This window comes from Rhinoderma darwinii, chromosome 1, assembly GCF_050947455.1.
Source record: "Rhinoderma darwinii isolate aRhiDar2 chromosome 1, aRhiDar2.hap1, whole genome shotgun sequence".
Classification (NCBI taxonomy): domain Eukaryota; kingdom Metazoa; phylum Chordata; class Amphibia; order Anura; family Rhinodermatidae; genus Rhinoderma; species Rhinoderma darwinii.
Genome location: NC_134687.1, coordinates 637,977,354 through 637,995,774, shown reverse-complemented (window position 1 = coordinate 637,995,774; position 18,421 = coordinate 637,977,354). Strand labels below are relative to the sequence as shown.

The 18,421-nt window shown below is 44.7% G+C and overlaps 1 protein-coding gene across 1 annotated transcript in view; it reads left to right on the top strand.

Annotated features, from left to right (window-relative positions):
- Positions 1–6,242: 6,242 nt before the first annotated feature.
- The window catches only part of LOC142655485 (uncharacterized), a 72,074-nt gene continuing 59,895 nt past the window's right edge, over positions 6,243–18,421 (top strand). The window contains exons 1-4 of the mRNA XM_075829753.1: positions 6,243–6,391; positions 11,003–11,165; positions 11,961–12,134; positions 12,219–12,342. Of these exons, the coding sequence (XP_075685868.1) occupies positions 11,088–11,165; positions 11,961–12,134; positions 12,219–12,342 (376 nt within the window). The 5' untranslated portion in view covers positions 6,243–6,391; positions 11,003–11,087. The remainder of the gene's footprint in view (positions 6,392–11,002; positions 11,166–11,960; positions 12,135–12,218; positions 12,343–18,421) is intronic.

The following is an 18,421-nucleotide window of genomic DNA, read 5'->3' as shown; positions in this document are numbered from 1 at the left end:
AGGACGAGCATACTCATCCTGTGTGACAGCAGTCTCTGCCGTCTCTGTGTGTGCGATCGAGGGCGGGGCAACGGCTGTAATACACAGCCACGGCCCCGCTCTGACAGCGGAGAGAAGAGAAACATCTTCTCTCCGCTGTTAACCCTTTGAACGCCGCGATAACAGCTGATCGAGGCGTTCAAAGAGGGGGGACTGCACATTGATCGCATCACAGAAAATAACTGTGACGCGATCAAAGCCCACAACTCATATGGCCAGACAGCCCAGGGTCCAGTGAAGGACCCCAGGGCTGTCTGAACATATTTCCTGTTGTTAGGGCATACTGAGGTATGCCCTAACAACTGCCTGTGTACAATCAGTACACAGGCTAATGTACTGGCATATAGATCTATGCCAGTACATTGCAGTTACAAAATCAAAATCAAAATGATAAATCCCTTTATGGGATTAAAAAAAAAGTTAAATGAATGTAAAAAAAAAATAATGGTAAATTAATAAAAAGTAAATAAAATACACAGAAACACACATTTTTTATAATAAATCAACTTTTTAAAATATAAGTCCCAAAACATGAAATAATATAGACATATTTGGTATCGCCACGACCGTAACAACCTGTACAACAAATGTATAACATTATTTATGATGATCGGCGTATGGTGTAAAAAAAAAATTATTAAAACTGCTGCGCAACTGCTTTTTTTCTGCATTTTAATCTAATTAAAAATTTATAGAAATTAAACGATAATGTATTTGTACCCAAAAATGGTACGTACATAAACTACAACTTGTCCCGCAAAAAACAAAGTCTCATACAACTACGTCGTACGAAAAATAAGAGTTATGAGCGTCGGGATGCAAAGAGGGAAATGTAAAAAAAATTGCTCTGTCCTCAAGGCCAAAATTGGCCGTGTCCTTAAGGGGTTAATATAACTAAGACCCAGTCTTAGTACCTAAGATCCAACTTAGGGTTTTTTTGTTCCCTTTTTTTTATTTTTATCACATAACCTTATAACATCTAAATATGAAAAATAATAAAAACATATATAAACAAAATTATATTACCTTTATTCAGATGAAAACTTGAATCCTCAATTCCTCTCTATACGTTCTTTTAGAATCCTTCACTCCAGCCCCCATACGTCCCATAAGACTGGCCTCTATTTGACAGCAATTAGCCGGAGGTCTTTCTTTTAGTGAGCTCATAGAATAACTCACCCCATGCACTGTAAGCAGTCCTCGGGAAGACGAGAGGTCAGGAGATGTTGGATTTCCGGTTCGAAGGACCAAATGTTAGAGGAATTTTATATTCTTATCAAGGAAGAGTCAAGAAGTCACCTGAATAGAGATAATGCGCGTCTTTATTCTTATCGATAAGGAGACATTATGGCAAAATGTCTCCCTCCATCCTGAATGACAGCGTTTTTATACATATTCTGAGAATAACATGTCTGGACTAGTTCTTGTTACATTTTGCTTCATATATCACAATTGACAACTAATAAGAAGTTAAACCTTTGTCTGGAAATTCTAATCTCCCTTTTTAGGAATTCAGCTACCCCCTCCTCATATATAATATCAGTTATCTTAACAATAAAACATACTAGACATTTTGTTAGTCAAGGTTTTCAGATACACAGTTTTAGTCTTCATTAGATAAAGTAATCATAAATTTAAAACTTTTCTATCACTATGTGCAGAATAAATGAATGGAGAGAAGTGTATGAAGCTGGTTGGTCACTGATTGGTCAGCGTCATACACTTCTATCCACAACGCCCACTTGGTCAAACAGTAAAACACGCCCAGTTGTCCATTGAGAAACTCATTAGCATAAATCTAATATAGGTCATAACTCCGTTAAAAAATGATCATTTTTCTAAATAAAAAACACTGCTGTTATCTACATTACAGCGCCGATCACATCATGTACAATATAGGCCACTTATAATGTGGTGACAGAGCCTCTTTAACTATTTTACTTTTTTTTTCTTGTCCCACTAGGAGACTTTACTTTGCGATCTTCTGATTGCTTATATAATGCTTCAGCCATGACTAAGGATGCAGGAGACGTCTGAAACGCGTAGGCTCCCTACACCATTGATACCTCTCCCTACACTCCAGGACATCATTTTTCTGATCCTGTTTTATCTCGACTGAATTAAACTTGGAGCCAGTTTCCGTTTTACCTACATCTACACTGGATTCAACCCTCTCTTTTTTCTAATGCTTTAGTATACCAAAGCATTATTGCCTCTGGCATGGCCTAATAGGCAGTTGCTGAAGGCAGACTTGGGGGCCTTTGTGAGGCCCCCGACTGCCATGGAAACCGATCGGCGCCCCACAATATTATTGCGGTGCTGCCAATAGGATAGCAGAGGGAGCTCCCTCCCTCTGTCAAACACATTAGATGCCGCTGTTGCTTTTGACAGCGGCATCTAATGGGTGAAACTGCGGGAATCGGAGAGCACTTCAATTCCGGCAGTTGGGGCAGGAGCCAGGCTGTGTATAACAGCCGTGCTCCTGCTGCGGATCTTGTGGCAGTACCCACCAGATCGGAGAGACGGATATATCCGTCGCTATGCAGGAACGTGCTAGTAGGATATATCCGTCGCTCGTCGTTAAGGGGTTAATCCATTTTTTACTGTAATACAGAAGGTTTTACCAGAGAAACCCAACTCAATATTTATTGCCCGGATTCTCCTGTTTTTAGAAATATCCCACATGTGGCCCTAGTGCGGTAATGGACTGAAAACGGGCCTCGAAGGGGAGCGGGGTGGATTTTGGGGCCTTCCTTTTATTAGAATATATTTTAGGCACCATGTCAGGTTAGAAGAGGCCAATACAAAGGTAACCCCCCCCCCCAAAAAAGATCCCATTTTAAAAACTACACCCCTTGAGCAATTCATCTAGGGGTAACTAATCCGAAAAAGCAACATGAATCTAGATACCCCAATGAAGAGCACATCAAAAGTAAGATATATATATATATATATATATATATATATATATATATAGCTCTACGGGTTAATTCCAGGGTGTTATACCCAAACAGCATCACAATTGAGTAGATGAGACCAAAAAAGAAAATAAATGCTGAGAGACAAAAGAATAATGAAAATACAAAAATGCTTTATTAACATATAATACACCTTATAATGATAAAAAAATCCATAAGCCAACAGTAAAAACACGGATACTCGACTGAAAGTTTACCTAAATACGTACAAGCGGTACATGAGATACATGTGGATTCCCCAAATGGAAATAATAAAAGGAATCTCACTGAATGTTTTTTATATAGTAATATGGTAATATGATCTGCTTGGATAAATAGGCCAGGTATATATATATATATGCAAGGTAATATAAACTACATAACATTACAAGAAAGAGTCACAGCCCAAAACGGTTGGTAATGCTGATATTGCAATCATGGTCCACTGACCTCAACATTACACATATCGTTATGCATGCAAGAAAAACAAACATGTAGAGACAAAAAATGGAACTAGGTGAATTTGCATCGGAGGAGTGAAATCTCACATACCCATAATGAACAAACGAGATGAATACAGCCGGGATCCTCCCCAATTTTGACCCCATAGGTGTTTCATAGATTTTATTAGAATTGGGAAGTGAAAATGAAAAATTACACTTTCTTCCAATAAGACGTAGTTTTAGCTCAAAATTTTTCATTTTCTCAACAAATAAAGGAAAAAAAGCACCCGAAGAATTGTAAAGTGATTTCTTCAGAGCATGGAAATACCCCATATGTGGTCATAAACTGCTGTTTGGGCACACGGCAGGGCTTAGAAGGGAAGGAGCGCCATTTGTCTTTTGAGCGTAGATTTTTCTGGATTGGTTTCTGGGCGCCGTGTTATATTTGCAAAGCCCCTGTGGTTCCAGTACAGTAAAAATTCCCCAGATGTGACCCCATTTTCGAGACAATACCCCTCAAAGAATTAAATTAGGGGCACAGTGATTATTGTGACCCCACAGGTGTTTTATAGATTTTATTAGAATTGGGCCGTGAAAATTGAAATCTAAATTTTTTCCAATAAAATGGCGTTTTAGCTCAACATTTTTCATTTTTACAAGGAATTCAGGAGAAAAGATTCCCAAAATTTCTTCTGCAATGTCTCCTGAGTGCAGCAACACCCCCATATGTCGTCGTACACTGATATTTGGACACACGGCAGGGCTCAGAAGGGAAGGAGCACCGTTTGGTTTTTGGAGCTCAGATTTTACAGGATTCGTTTTCAGGCCCCATGTTGCATTGGCCTGAGGTACCAGTACAGCGGAAACCCCCGAGAAGTCACCCCATTCTAGAAACTACAACCCTCAAGGAATTGATCTAGACGTATAGTCGGCATTTTCACCCCACAGATGTTTTGCAGAAATTATTACACAGAAGTTTTTACAGATAGAGACGTAATTTCAGTGCCGAATATGTCCAGACACACCCCAGAAATGGTTCTCCAGAGTACAGAGAACTACAACTCCCAGCATGTCCAGGCTGTTATTATGGGATATCAGAGAACATTACATGGTGGAGGTATAAGATGAGAGAACTGCAACTCCCAGCATGTCCAGACTGTTATTATGTGATATCATTACAGAAAGGAGGTATAAGAGGAGAGAACTACAACTCCCAACATATCCAGGCTGTTTTTATGGGATATCAGAGGACATTACAGGGCGGAGGTATAAGATAGAACTACAACTCCCAACATGTCCAGACTTATTATGGGATACCAGAGGACATTACAGGGAGGATGTATAAGAGGACTACAACCCCCAGAGTGTCCAGACTGTTATTATGGGATATCAGAGGACATTACAGGGAGGAGGTATAATAGAGAACTACAACTCCCAGCATGTCCAGACTGTTATTATGTGATATCAGAGGACATTACAGGGAGGAGGTATAAGAAGAGAGAACTACAACTTCCAGCATGACCAGGCTGTTATTATGAGATATCAGAGGACATTACAGGGAGGAGGTATAAGAGGAGAGGACTACAACTCCCAGCATGTCCATACTGTTATTATGTGATATCAGAGGACATTACAGGGAGGAGGTATGAGAGGAGAGGACTACAACTCCCAGCATGTCCAGACTGTTATTATGTGATATCAGAGCACATTACAGGGAGGAGGTATAAGAGAGGACTACAACTCCCAGCATGTCCAGACTGTTGTTATGGGATATCAGAGGACATTACAGGGGGGAGGTATAAGAGAGAACTACAACTCCCAGCATGTCCAGACTGTTGTTATGGGATATCAGAGGACATTACAGGGGGGGAGGTATAAGAGAGGACTACAACTCCCAGCATGTCCAGGCTGTTATTATGTGATATCAGGGGACATTACAGGGAGGAGGTATAAGAAGAGAGGACTACAACTCCCAGCATGTCCAGACTGTTATTATGGCATATCAGAGGACATTGTAGGGAGGAGGTATAAGAGAGAAGAGGACTACAACTCCCAGCATGTACAGGATGTTATTTTGGGATATCAGAGGACATTACAGGGAGGGGTATAAGACAGAACTACAACTCCCAACATCTCCAGACTGTTATCATGTGATATCAGAAGACACTACAGAGAGGAGGTATAAGAGAGAACTACAACTCCCAGCATGTCCAGACTGTTATTATTATTACAATTTCTGATAAACGATAGAAGAAAACGTTGAATCCATCACTTCTCCAAAGAACACAGGAGCCACGCCCCCTCACAGAGCTCCGCCCCTATGTCACGTGATCGTCATCACTTCCCCACACAGCACAGGAGCCCGCCCCATCACATAGACACGCCTCTCGTGTCATGTGATCAACATCACATGTCCTCCATCGCCCACGTCTCATCTCCACTGATAAGCTCCGCTCCTCCTGCCCCGGTCACATGGTGGTGACGTAATCACAGGTCCTTTAGCAAAAACAAATTATATTTTGCACTGCTTAGCTCCAATTGCTCCTTCATCGGTCACATGATCCTCATTACTCCTCATGTCAATTGATCATCGTCAGATGACATGAGTAAAAGGTCCTTCATACATCGCTCATTCGTTCCACTTCTAAGCTCCGCCCCTGATGCGCCGATCACGTGATCTTGATATCGGCACAGATTTTTCACCCACCACCCCTCCTCCACTTATAAGCTCCGCCCCTCCTGCCCAATTCACATGGTGGTGACGTCATCACAGGTCTTTCAGCTATTGCCGTGTAAGAGGTAGAGAGCAGCGCTTGTCAGGTGTCCTCTCTGTTATCAGTCACCCCTGTATGAGTGTGTATACAGAGAGCTGTGAATCATTGTGTGACCCCGCCCACTGGACTCAACCCCAAACAGCAGGGATTTAACCCCTTCAGTGCCGGCCTCTTTGGGGTAAGTAGTGCAGGAATTTCAGAGAGCGGTAAGTTGTTATTTCTGGTCTTTGGAGTGTCTGATGTTTTGTGGGATGATTAGTATTTTGTAATGACATAATATTAGGTACATATATCTCATAACTTCCAAGTAGCGTAAAGAGGGACAACCGATGGGTCTTGCGTAAGCCACGCCTCTAATCCCGCCCATTCCCCGCCCATACACACGCAGTGCAGCCCGCACAGTATCATGCCCCCATAGTGCCTCCAACACAGTATAATGCCCCCATAGTGCCCCCACACAGTATAATGCCCCCATAGTACCTCCACACAGTATAATGCCCCCATAGTGCCCCCACACAGTATAATGCCCCCATAGTGCCCCCACACAGTATAATGCCCCCATAGTGCCCCCACACAGTATAATGCCCCCATAGTGCCCCCACACAGTATAATGCCCCCATAGTGCCTCCAACACAGTATAATGCCCCCATAGTGCCTCCAACACAGTATAATGCCCCCATAGTGCCCCCACAGAGTATCATGCCCCCATAGTGCCCCCACACAGTATAATGCCCCCATAGTGCCCCCACACAGTATAATGCCCCCGTAGTGCCTCCAACACAGTATAATGACCCCATAGTGCCTCCAACACAGTATAATGACCCCATAGTGCCTCCAACACAGTATCATGCCCCCATAGTGCCTCCAACACAGTATAATGTCCCCATAGTGCCTCCAACACAGTATAATGCCCCCATAGTGCCCCCACACAGTATAATGCCCCCATAGCTGCCCCCACACAGTATAATGCCCCCATAGTGCCTCCACACAGTATAATGCCCCCATAGTGCCTCCACACAGTATAATGCCCCCATAGTGCCTCCACACAGTATAATGCCCTCATAGCTGCCCCCACACAGTATAATGCCCCCATAGTGCCTCCAACATAGTATCATGCTCCCATAGTGCCTCCAGCACAGTATAATGCCCCCATAGCTGCCTCCAACACAGTATCCTGCCAACACAGATGCCCCCACACAGTATAATGCCCCCATAGCTGCCCCCACACAGTATAATGCCCCATAGCTGCCCCTATACAGTATAATGCCCCCATAGCTGCTCCCACACAGTATAATGCCCCATAGCTGCCCCTATACAGTATAATGCCCCCATAGCTGCCCCCACACAGTATAATGCCAACACAGATGCCCCCACACAGTATAATACCCCATAGCTGCCCCCACACAGTATAATGCCCCCATAGCTGCCCTCATACAGTATTATGCCCTCATAGCTGCTCCATACAGTATAATGCCCTCATAGCTGCCCTCATACAGTATAATGTCCCCATAGCTGCTCCATAGAGTATAATGCCCCATAGCTGCCCCTATACAGTATAATGCCCCCATAGCTGCTCCCACACAGTATAATGCCCCATAGCTGCCCCTATACAGTATAATGCCCCCATAGCTGCCCCCACACAGTATAATGCCCTCATAGCTGCCCCTATACAGTATAATGCCCCCTAAGCTGCCCCTAGTGCCAGTGCCCATGTAGATAGTGCCACACCGCATTAAAGATAGTGCCACATCCCTGTAGATAGCGCAACCCCCCCCCTGTAGCGATTGGAACTCCCTCTAGGAGTGGAATCCCCGGCCAGAGCATCGGCCGCACTGTGGCCGGGGATTCCGCTCCAGGGGGAGCCACTGGCGTCACTGTCCATATATGGATTGTGAGGCTAAGGACTTCTCCGGGCCCAGAGCTTGAAGTAGCGCTGTGCCCAGGGAGTCCTCTGTACTAATGCTGAAGCAGGGAGCTGACAGTTCCCTGCTTCAGCATTGGGTTCAACTATACCTGAGGACGCAGATACAGTTGACGCCAGGAGTCCGGTACATACCACCAGCCGCCCATGACAGCGGGACACCGCCCGAAATCCGGGACTATCCCACTGAATCCGGGATGGTTGGAGGTTATGGGTACATACAACTTATTCACTGACTTTTATACATTTCTTGTTAATGTCGTTCACGGTGCGGTTTAAGGGAATGTTCACACGTAGCGAATACGACCCACAACACGCAAGGAAATCACCCCGAATATTCATCCCAAATGGTGGACGTATAATCCTCCCGAATATCTACTACAGAAATACAACAAGGCCGATCCTCAGCTCTCCGAGCGTTACCATAGCAACACCTCCCTGCTCTTCTGGCTGCTCTGTGTCCAGGAGGCCCCTATAATGACATGTGACCTTTCCAGCCTATGATTGGCTGCAGGGGTCACATGACGCCTTCTTTTTTTATATACTAGTCCTTCTCAATGAATTAGAATATCATCAAAAAGTTAATTTATTTGAGTAATTCAATTCAAAAAGTGAAACTCATTATATAGATTCATTACACACAGAGTGATCTATTACCAGCATTTTTTTATTTTAATGTTGATGATTATGGCTAATAGTTAATGAAAACCCAAAATTTAATCCCTCAGAAAACTGGAATATTAAATAAGCACAATTTAAAAAATGATTTTTAATACCAAAATGTTGGCCTACTGAAAAGTATGTAGAGTATATGCCCTCAATACTTGGTTGGGGGCTCCTTTTGCATGAATTACTGCATCAATGCGGCGTGGCATGGAGGCGATCAGCCTGGGGCACTGCTGAGGTGTTATCAATGCGGTGTAGCATGGTGGCGATCAGCCTGTGGCACTGCTGAGGTGTTATCAATGCAGCGTGGCATGGAGGCGATCAGCCTGGGGCACTGCTGAGGTGTTATCAATGCAGCGTGGCATGGAGGCGATCAGCCTGTGGCACTGCTGAGGTGTTATCAATGCGGCGTGGCGGCGATCAGCCTGTGGCACTGCTGAGGTGTTATCAATGCGGTGTGGCATGGTGGCGATCAGCCTGTGGCACTGCTGAAGTGTTATGGAAGCCCAGGTTGCTTTGATAGCGGCCTTCAGCTCGTCTGCATTGTTGGGTCTGGTGTCTCTCATCTTTCTCTTGACAATAACCTGTATATCCTCTATGGGGTTTAGGTCAGGCGAGTTTGCTGGCCAATCAAGCGAAGTGATACTGTGGTTATTAAACCAGGTATTGGTACTTTTGGCGGTGTGGGCAGGTGCCAAGTCCTGCTGGAAAATGAAATCAGCATCTCCATAAAGCTGGTCAGCAGAGGGAAGCATGAAGTGCTCGAACATGTCCTGGCAGACACTTCGTTGACTCCAGACTTGATATAACACAGTGGACCAACACCAGCAGATGACATGACCCCCAAACCATCACTGACTGTGGAAACTTCACACTGGACCACAAGCAACTTGGATTGATGCCTCTCCACTCTTCCTCCAGACTCTGGGACCTTGATTTCCAAATTAAACGCAAAATTTACTTTCATCTGAAAACAGGACTTTGGTCCACTGTGTTATATCATGTCCAGAGTCAGCGCAGCGTCTACCAGGAGATTTTCGAGCACTCCATAACACCTCATCAGTTGCACAGGCTGATCGCCTCCATGCCACGCCACATTGATGCAGTAATTCATGCAGAGTCGGAGCTCCGTTCAAGTATTGAGTGCAGATACTGTACATACTATTCAGTACGCTTACATTTCATTATTAAATATCATTTTTGAGATTGGGCTTGAACACGCGGTGCAGCCGCAGAGGATTCTGGGAACAATGGTGTTTGTTGCGGAACTTGACTTTCCAATTGAACTTAATGGGGAAATTCTGCAACAAATGTGCAGCGAATCCGAAATATAAATCCGATATCCGCACCGCAGGTTAACCCCTTAATGACCAGGCCATTTTTAGTTTTCGTTTTTCCCCCTCTGTCTTCTCAGATCTATATCTATTTTATTTTTCTGTCAGTGCCGCAGTGTGAAGGTTTATATTTTGCGGGACGAGTTGTAGTTTTTAAGGGCGTCATAAAAAGTATCACATATTGTTACTGCAAACTTTACGTGGGGTGAAATGGGGAGAAAATTTCTGATTCCTTCATTGTTTTTTTTGTGGTTTATTTTTGCGTCGATGCAGCGGAGTGAGGGCTTATTTTTTGTGGGGAGAGCTGTAGTTTTTTATGACTTTTTATTATCTATTATTTTTTTATGATGTTTATATTTTGTACATGACCAAAAACGTTACCTAAAAACCACGTCTTGTGAGATGTCACCAATGTCTCCCCAGTATCCGCCATGAGTCAGGTCTTCATTGTCTGGGGGGGGGAATGTCTTCATTTTACATTTCTCACCTGAGAGATGTGCCATAAATGTCTGATATATGGGGGTCCCATCTTTATGTGGAGAACGGGGGTCCCTCGACCCGCCCGGTGAGATGATGACTACATCCAGGTGGAGAATGAATGGAGAGGTGACCACACATGTGCACGACTCTCTCCATTCACTTGTATAGGAGTTCCAGAAACAGCCGAGCACGGCCAGAGGTGGAGCCGCATCTATCAGACATTTCTGGCATATCCTGGGGAGAAATGTCCGTGTTGGGAATACCCCTTTATTCCATGTGGTGACGGCTCTGAGAAGATGTTTCTCTCAATGATGAATAAGTGAGGTTCTGTATGTCACACATGATGTTGTCCCCTGTATGATCTCCATCTTCTCCTTTCTTCATAAAGACGTCTGCAGTACTAGATCCTCCAGTTTCTCCAGTTTCTCATCTTCTCCTCCACAACGTTCCTTCTCCTGAATGACCCACCAAGCATGGACAAGGACAGGAATGAGATGAGCAGAAGAATATTAGACTTCACCTTGGAGATCATCTACCTGTTGAGCGGAGAGGTAAACTTTTCTACATTATAGAACAAGTCACACATAGGGAAGGGACAATACATAATAGGAAGTAATAGGAAGAATCCAGTGTCCTGTATAACAGCGTCCAGACCTTCCAAGTGACGTCAAGAAGCTGAAGATCAGCCACCAATATGGTCAGTTATGTGTCATGTCACCAATGCAGCAATAGTAATGTTGTAGAGCAATGAGAATGACCAGGAACCAGGAGGATCAGGATGACCTCTATATAGAAACATAGAAGATGACGGCAGGAGGAGAGCACATGGTCCATCTAGTCCCCCAATATTATTTCTTTTTAGTTCTCTCTTAGGATAGATCTATGTTTCTCTCCGGCAGGTTTACATTCACTTACTGCTGATTTTCCAACCACATCTGCTGGAAGTTTGTTCCGAGCATCTACTACTCTCAGTATAATAATATTTTCTGACATTTCTTCTGATCCCCTCCACAACTAATGTCAGATTGTGCCCCTTGTTCTTGTGTTTAGTTTCTTCCCTCCTGTAACCTATGTAAAGGTTTCCACTATTTCCCCTCTTTCCTCCAGGAGATACCAATGACGTTCTTTAAGTCTCTTCTGAGAAGTTTTGTTCTTCAGACCTTCCACCATTCTTGTAGTCGTCTTTGGCCTCGTTCTATTTTCTCAATGTCTTTTTGTAAGTGAGGTCTCCAGTATTACAGATGTGGGGTCACTAGAGCTCTATACAGCGGGGTCACAATCTCCCTCTCTTTATTGAGGGGGGGGATACTGTGTTCAGTTCTCTAAGTGTCTCTCTCCATACACAGGAGTACACAATAGTGAAGAAGACATCGGGTGACTGTACGACTCCCATCATCCATGAGTCAGGAGGATTGAGCAGTAGTCAGAGCCCCATCACAGAACCTCCCCCTCACTCCCGGATACATGAGAAGAAGATCTTAGAACTGATCTACAAGATGACTGTGCTGCTGACTGGAGAGGTGACACTGCTGGGAATGCTGGGAAATTCTACAGTAACAGCACTGGAGGTGTCTGGGTGATGACTGTATCATTGTGTGTGTCAGGTTCCTATAAGGTGTCAGGATGTCACTGTCTATTTCTCCATGGAGGAGTGGGAGTATCTAGAAGGACACAAGGATCTGTTCGAGGAGGTCATGATGGAGAACTTCCGGCCGCGCACATCACAAGGTAAGAAGATATATATATTCTATTTTATTTCTTTATTATTTGGAGTGTTAATTTTCTCATGTGCAGTGTGTGTGTGTGTGTGTGTGTGTGTGTGTATATATATATATATATATACACAGCTATATGTACAGCTTGAGAAAGGTTCTGTGACCAACCGAAATGTCGCTGCTCACTTGAGGTGAATAAATCCACCCTTTTTTCATCTATCTGGAAGTCCTGGTGGCGTTATTTCGTCCTATGGTTCTTATGTATTTTAGTTGGGGAACTGATTCATCCTCTGGTAACATGCACATGGCCTAATATATAGCTGTGTGGAGTGCTGTGTTCATCTACAACTGGACTGTGTATATATATATATATATATATATATATATACATACATACATATACATGTGATTCCTGTGCTCCGATCACACGTTCCTTGCTTTGCTGCACTAGGGAATGTTCACAGGTTTGTTGTAGAAGTTTCCATATTTCTGAAGCAGGTGCATGAATCTTTATTAAAATTCAGATTAGTTGGATGGTCACAAATTTCGGCCACCATTTCTCCATGTGTGAATATCCTCTTAAATAACCAGTGACTGATCTGCGCTGCTCCTATGATCTCTACAAGATGAGGAGAGTATTTTTCACTTTATGGAGAATTGGGTTTCTGCAGTGTAAAGATTGTTGCCTCGGGATTGTCGTGGAAGTCAATGGCCTCGGGATTGTCGTGGAAGTCAATGGCTCAAAATATATTAGACTGAAATTTAGATGAGTGTTCCAAAAGACACTCACGCCAGGAACTTTATCCAGCATCCTAATTAGGATATTTCATACCGATATATATCGAGAGAGGAGAAAAAACACACAGACGCTGCTGATATGTTCAAAATACTCCTCTTGGGGTTCCAAACTCAATTACAATAATATCATTCAGAAGGGGTGTAGGCTTGAGGTTAACCAATCAGAGACAATGTGACAATATTTGTTACCATCAGGGAGGTCACTTGGGCGCACAGGTATTTCCCGTAAATATGAAACCTAATAAGATCTTGCTTCCCTTTCAGGTCTCTTTTGAGGGTAGGTCTGCCACCGGCAGTGCTTTCGTGGATTCAGGGTCTTCTGCTAATATTATGTCTATGGAATTTGCTATGTCTCTAGCTATGTCATTGATTGATTTGCCTAAACCTGTCCCGGTAGTGGGTATCCACTCCACTTGCTAATGGTTATTTTACACAGCATACCCCTGTATTTGAACTCCTTGTTGGCTCCATTCATTTGGAGCAGTGTTCTGTACTGGTGATGCAGGGATTATCGTCCGATTTTGTTTTAGGCCTTCCCTGGTTGCAGAGGCATAATCCCACGTTTAACTGGAATACGGGGGATCTTACTAAATGGGGTAATGAATGCTTGACGTCATGTTTTTCTATAAATTTTATTTCTCTCCCTGAGGAGGTGAACACTCTACCTGAGTTTATTCAGGACTTCGCTGATGTTTTTTCTAAAAAGGCCTCCGAAGAGTTACCTCCTCAGAGAATACGATTGCGCTATCGATTTGGTACCAGGAGCTAAGCTCCCTAAAGGAAGGATATTTAATCTCTCTTGTCCTGAACGTGAAGCCATGAGAGAGTATATTCAGGAAAGCCTGGCCAAGGGTTACATTCGCCCCTCTACTTCTCCGGTAGGTGCTGGCTTCTTCTTCGTAGGGAAGAAGGATGGCGGTCTTAGGCCGTGCATCGATTACCGAAACTTGAATAAGGTCACTGTAAGGAACCAGTATCCCCTTCCTTTGATTCCTGATCTCTTCAATCAGGTTCAAGGAGCCCAATGGTTCTCTAAGTTTGATCTTCGGGGGGCTTATAACCATATCCGAATCAGAGAAGGGGATGAGTGGAAGACTGCGTTTAACACGCCCGAAGGTCATTTCGAATACCTCGTCATGCCCTTTGGGTTGTTTAATGCTCCCGCGGTCTTCCAGAATTTCATTAATGAGATTTTGAGAGACTACCTGGGGGTATTTCTTGTAGTGTAGCTTGATGACATACTTGTGTTTTCCAAGGACTGGTCCTCCCACATTGAGCATGTCAGGAAGGTGCTCCAGGCCCTTCGGGAAAACAAACTGTTTGCTAAAACCGAAAAATGTGTGTTTGGGGTGCAGGAGATACCATTTTTGGGTCATATCCTCACTCCTAATGAATTCCGCATGGACCCTGCCAAGGCTCAGGCTGTGGCTGAATGGGTCCAACCTGTCTCCCTGAAGGCGTTACAGTGCTTCCTGGGGTTTGCTAATTACCACAGGAGATTTATTGCTAACTTTTCGGTCATCGCTAAGCATCTTACGGATCTTACTCGCAAGGGTGCTTATATCCTCCACTGGCCTCTGGAGGCGGTCCAGGCTTTTGAGATCCTTAAGAAGTGCTTTATCTCTGCCCCAGTGCTGATTCAGCCTAACCAAATGGAGCCATTTATCGTGGAGGTTGACGCCTCCGAGGTGGGAGTGGGTGCTGCATTGTCCCAGGGTACCAGGTCTCTCACCCATCTCCGTCCCTGTGCCTATTTCTCCAGGAAGTTCTCGCCAACTGAGAGTAACTATGACGTTGGCAACCGCGAACTCTTAGCCATTAAAAGGGCATTTGAAGAGTGGCGCCACTTCTTGGAGGGGGCTAGGCACCAGGTAACGGTCCTTACCGACCACAAGAATCTGGTTTTCCTAGAATCTGCCCGGAGGCTAAACCCGAGACAAGCTCGATGGGCGTTGATTTTTACTAGATTCAACTTTGTGGTCACCTATAGGGCTGGGTCTAAAAATATTAAAGCTGATACACTGTCGCATAGCTTCATGGCCAGCCCTCCTTCGCAGGAGGATCCTGCATGTGTTTTGCCCCCAGGTATAATCATATCCTCTGTTGATTCTGACTTGGTCTCCGAAATTGCGGCTGATCAAGGTTCAGCTCCTGGGAACCTTCCTGAGAACAAGCTGTTTGTTCCCCTGCAATTCCGGCTAAGGGTACTCAGGGAAAATCATGACTCTGCACTAGCTGGCCATCCTGGCATCCCGGGTGCCAAGCACCTCATTTCTAGAACCTATTGGTGGCCTGGGTTGCCTAAAGACGTTAAGGCCTACGTCGCCGCTTGTGAAATTTGTGCTAGGTCCAAGACTCCCAGGTCCCGACCAGCGGGCTTACTATGTTTTTTGCCCATTCCTCAGAGACCTTGGACCCATATCTCCATGGATTTTATCACCGATCTGCCTCTATCCCAAGGCAAGTCGGTGGTGTGGGTTGTAGTAGACCGCTTCAGTAAGATATGCCACTTTGTGCCCCTCAAGAAACTACCCAATGCCAAGACGTTAGCTACCTTGTTTGTCAAACATATTATGCGTCTCCATGGGGTTCCTGTCAATATTGTTTCTGACAGATGGGTACAATTTGTTTCATTGTTTTGGAGAGCTTTCTGTAAGATGTTGGAGATTGATCTGTCCTTCTCCTCGGCCTTCCATCCTGAAACTAATGGCCAAACAGAGAGGACTAATCAGTCTCTAGAACAATATTTAAGGTGTTTTATCTCTGACTGTCAATATGATTGGGTCTCCTTCATTTCCCTCGCCGAATTTTCCCTTAAAGAGGCTCTGTCACCAGATTTTGCAACCCCTATCTGCTATTGCAGCAGATAGGCGCTGCAATGTAGATTACAGTAACGTTTTTATTTTTTAAAAACTAGCATTTTTGGCCAAGTTATGACCATTTTTGTAGTTATGCAAATGAGGCTTGCAAAAGTCCAAGTGGGTGTGTTTAAAAGTAAAAGTCCAAGTGGGCGTGTATTATGTGCGTACATCGGGGCGTTTTTAATACTTTTACTAGCTGGGCGTTCTGACGAGAAGTATCATCCACTTCTCTTCAGAACGCCCAGCTTCTGGCAGTGCAGATCTGTGACGTCACTCACAGGTCCTGCATCGTGTCGGACACATCGGCACTAGAGGCTACAGTTGATTCTGCAGCAGCATCAGCGTTTGCAGGTAAGTAGCTACATCGACTTACCTGCTAACGCCGATGCTGCTGCAGAATCAACTGAAGCCTCTGGTGCCGATGTGTCCTCGCTCGTCTGACACGATGCAGGACCTGTGAGTGACGTCACAGCGTGATCTCTCGAGAACACGCTGTGTCTGCACTGCCAGAAGCTGGGCGTTCTGAAGAGAAGTGGATGATACTTCTCGTCAGAGCGCCCAGCTAGTAAAAGTATTAAAAACGCCCCGATGTACGCACATAATACATGCCCACTTGGACTTTTACTTTTAAACACACCCACTTGGACTTTTGCAAGCCTCATTTGCATAACTACAAAAATGGTCATAACTTGGCCAAAAATGCTCGTTTTTTAAAAATAAAAACTTTACTGTAATCTACATTGCAGCGCCTATCTGCTGCAATAGCAGATAGGGGTTGCAAAATCTGGTGACAGAGCCTCTTTAATAACCGGGTCAGTAACTCGTCAGGGGTCTCCCCCTTTTTCTGTAATTTTGTGTTTAATCCACGGTTCTCCTCCGTTTCACCTGGTGGTTCCAACAATCCCGAGGTAGATGTCGTTCATCGGGAACTGTGCGCAGTCTGGGCCCAGGTTCAGAAGAACCTTGAGGCTTCCCAGAGTATACAAAAGACTCAGGCAGATAAAAGACGTTCTGCTAACCCCTTGTTTGTGGTCGGGGATCTGGTGTGGCTGTCTTCAAAAAACTTGCGCCTTAAAGTTCCATCCAAAAAGTTTGCTCCCCGGTAAATAGGGCCGTACAAGGTCATTGAGGTCCTTAACCCTGTCTCCTTCCGGCTTGAGTTACCCCCGTCCTTTCAAATACACAACGTGTTTCATGCCTCCCTCCTGAAACGCTGCTCCCCGTCCTTGGCTGCCTTGAGGAAACTCCCGGTCCCTGTTCTCACCCCTGAAGGGGTAGAATTCGAGGTGGCTAAGATTGTGGACAGCAGGATGGTCCAAGGCTCCCTCCAGTACCTGGTCCATTGGAGAGGATACGGGCCTGAGGAGAGGTCTTGGGTACTTTCTTTTTGAGAAGATTTGTCCAGTTAGACCAATCCATTTAGTGTGGATGTGTCAGGTCTCTTATGTTCCCCTATCGGAGGGCAGCATAGGATCGGGGGGTAGACGCTGAGATCTGGGATATAACGTTTTCTATGACATTATTCAGTATTTTCATGTAAAGAACGGTATAAATGCTGCCAGGACTCCTAGAGAGAGCCTGTGAGTCCTGCTTCCCCTGCCCACACAGAATGATTGACCGCTTTTCCTTTGTGATCCTGATCATAAAATCTGAAGGTGTGACAGACGTTCCTGATGGGGCTGATGCCTGAGCTACAAACACGTTCCTTGCTTTACCTCCTGTCCGTTCAGAACATGTAATGAGTGATGCTTGAAGGGGTTAATATCAGCCCCCGAAAGACATTGAGATCACCTGCTGTAAATCTCCCCATTATTTTACAAATCTGTGCGCATTTGTGGGGAGGAACAAAATAATCATATACTGTAACATGCCACTCATCTTTAGTGTGGAGGATGGGCAGTCGTACCAGGTGTATGTTACTGCCAGTCATCAATCTCCGCTAGTGTGCTAAGCTGGTCATACACATTACATGTACGTGGGCCGGACCCGCTGATTTTCTAATGTGTATGGCGACTTCCCAACTCTCCTCGGACGGCAGATGTCAGGAGAGAGAAGGATCGGGCTGTGGAATTTCAACATGCCCGATCCTTTTCTTAGTAGATAAGTCGCTGTCAGAGGAGTCCGGCTGCGGTTTTCTCCCTATTGAAAACATATACTCATCTGACCGAGCACGCATGTATATGGAGGAACGATGGTTCATCTGACACATATCTAGAGTGTATTGCTGGCTTTAGACTAGTAGTTCACAAAACTAAGATCTGCACTAATCAACCATAACATTAAAACCACCTGCCTAATATTGTGTAGGTGCCGCCAAAACAGCTCTGACCCATCAAGGCATGGACTCCACAATACCTCTGAAGGTTCCTGTGGGATCTGACCTTCGCAGAAGATCCTTCAAGTCTTGTAAGTTGTGAGGTGCGGCCTCCATGG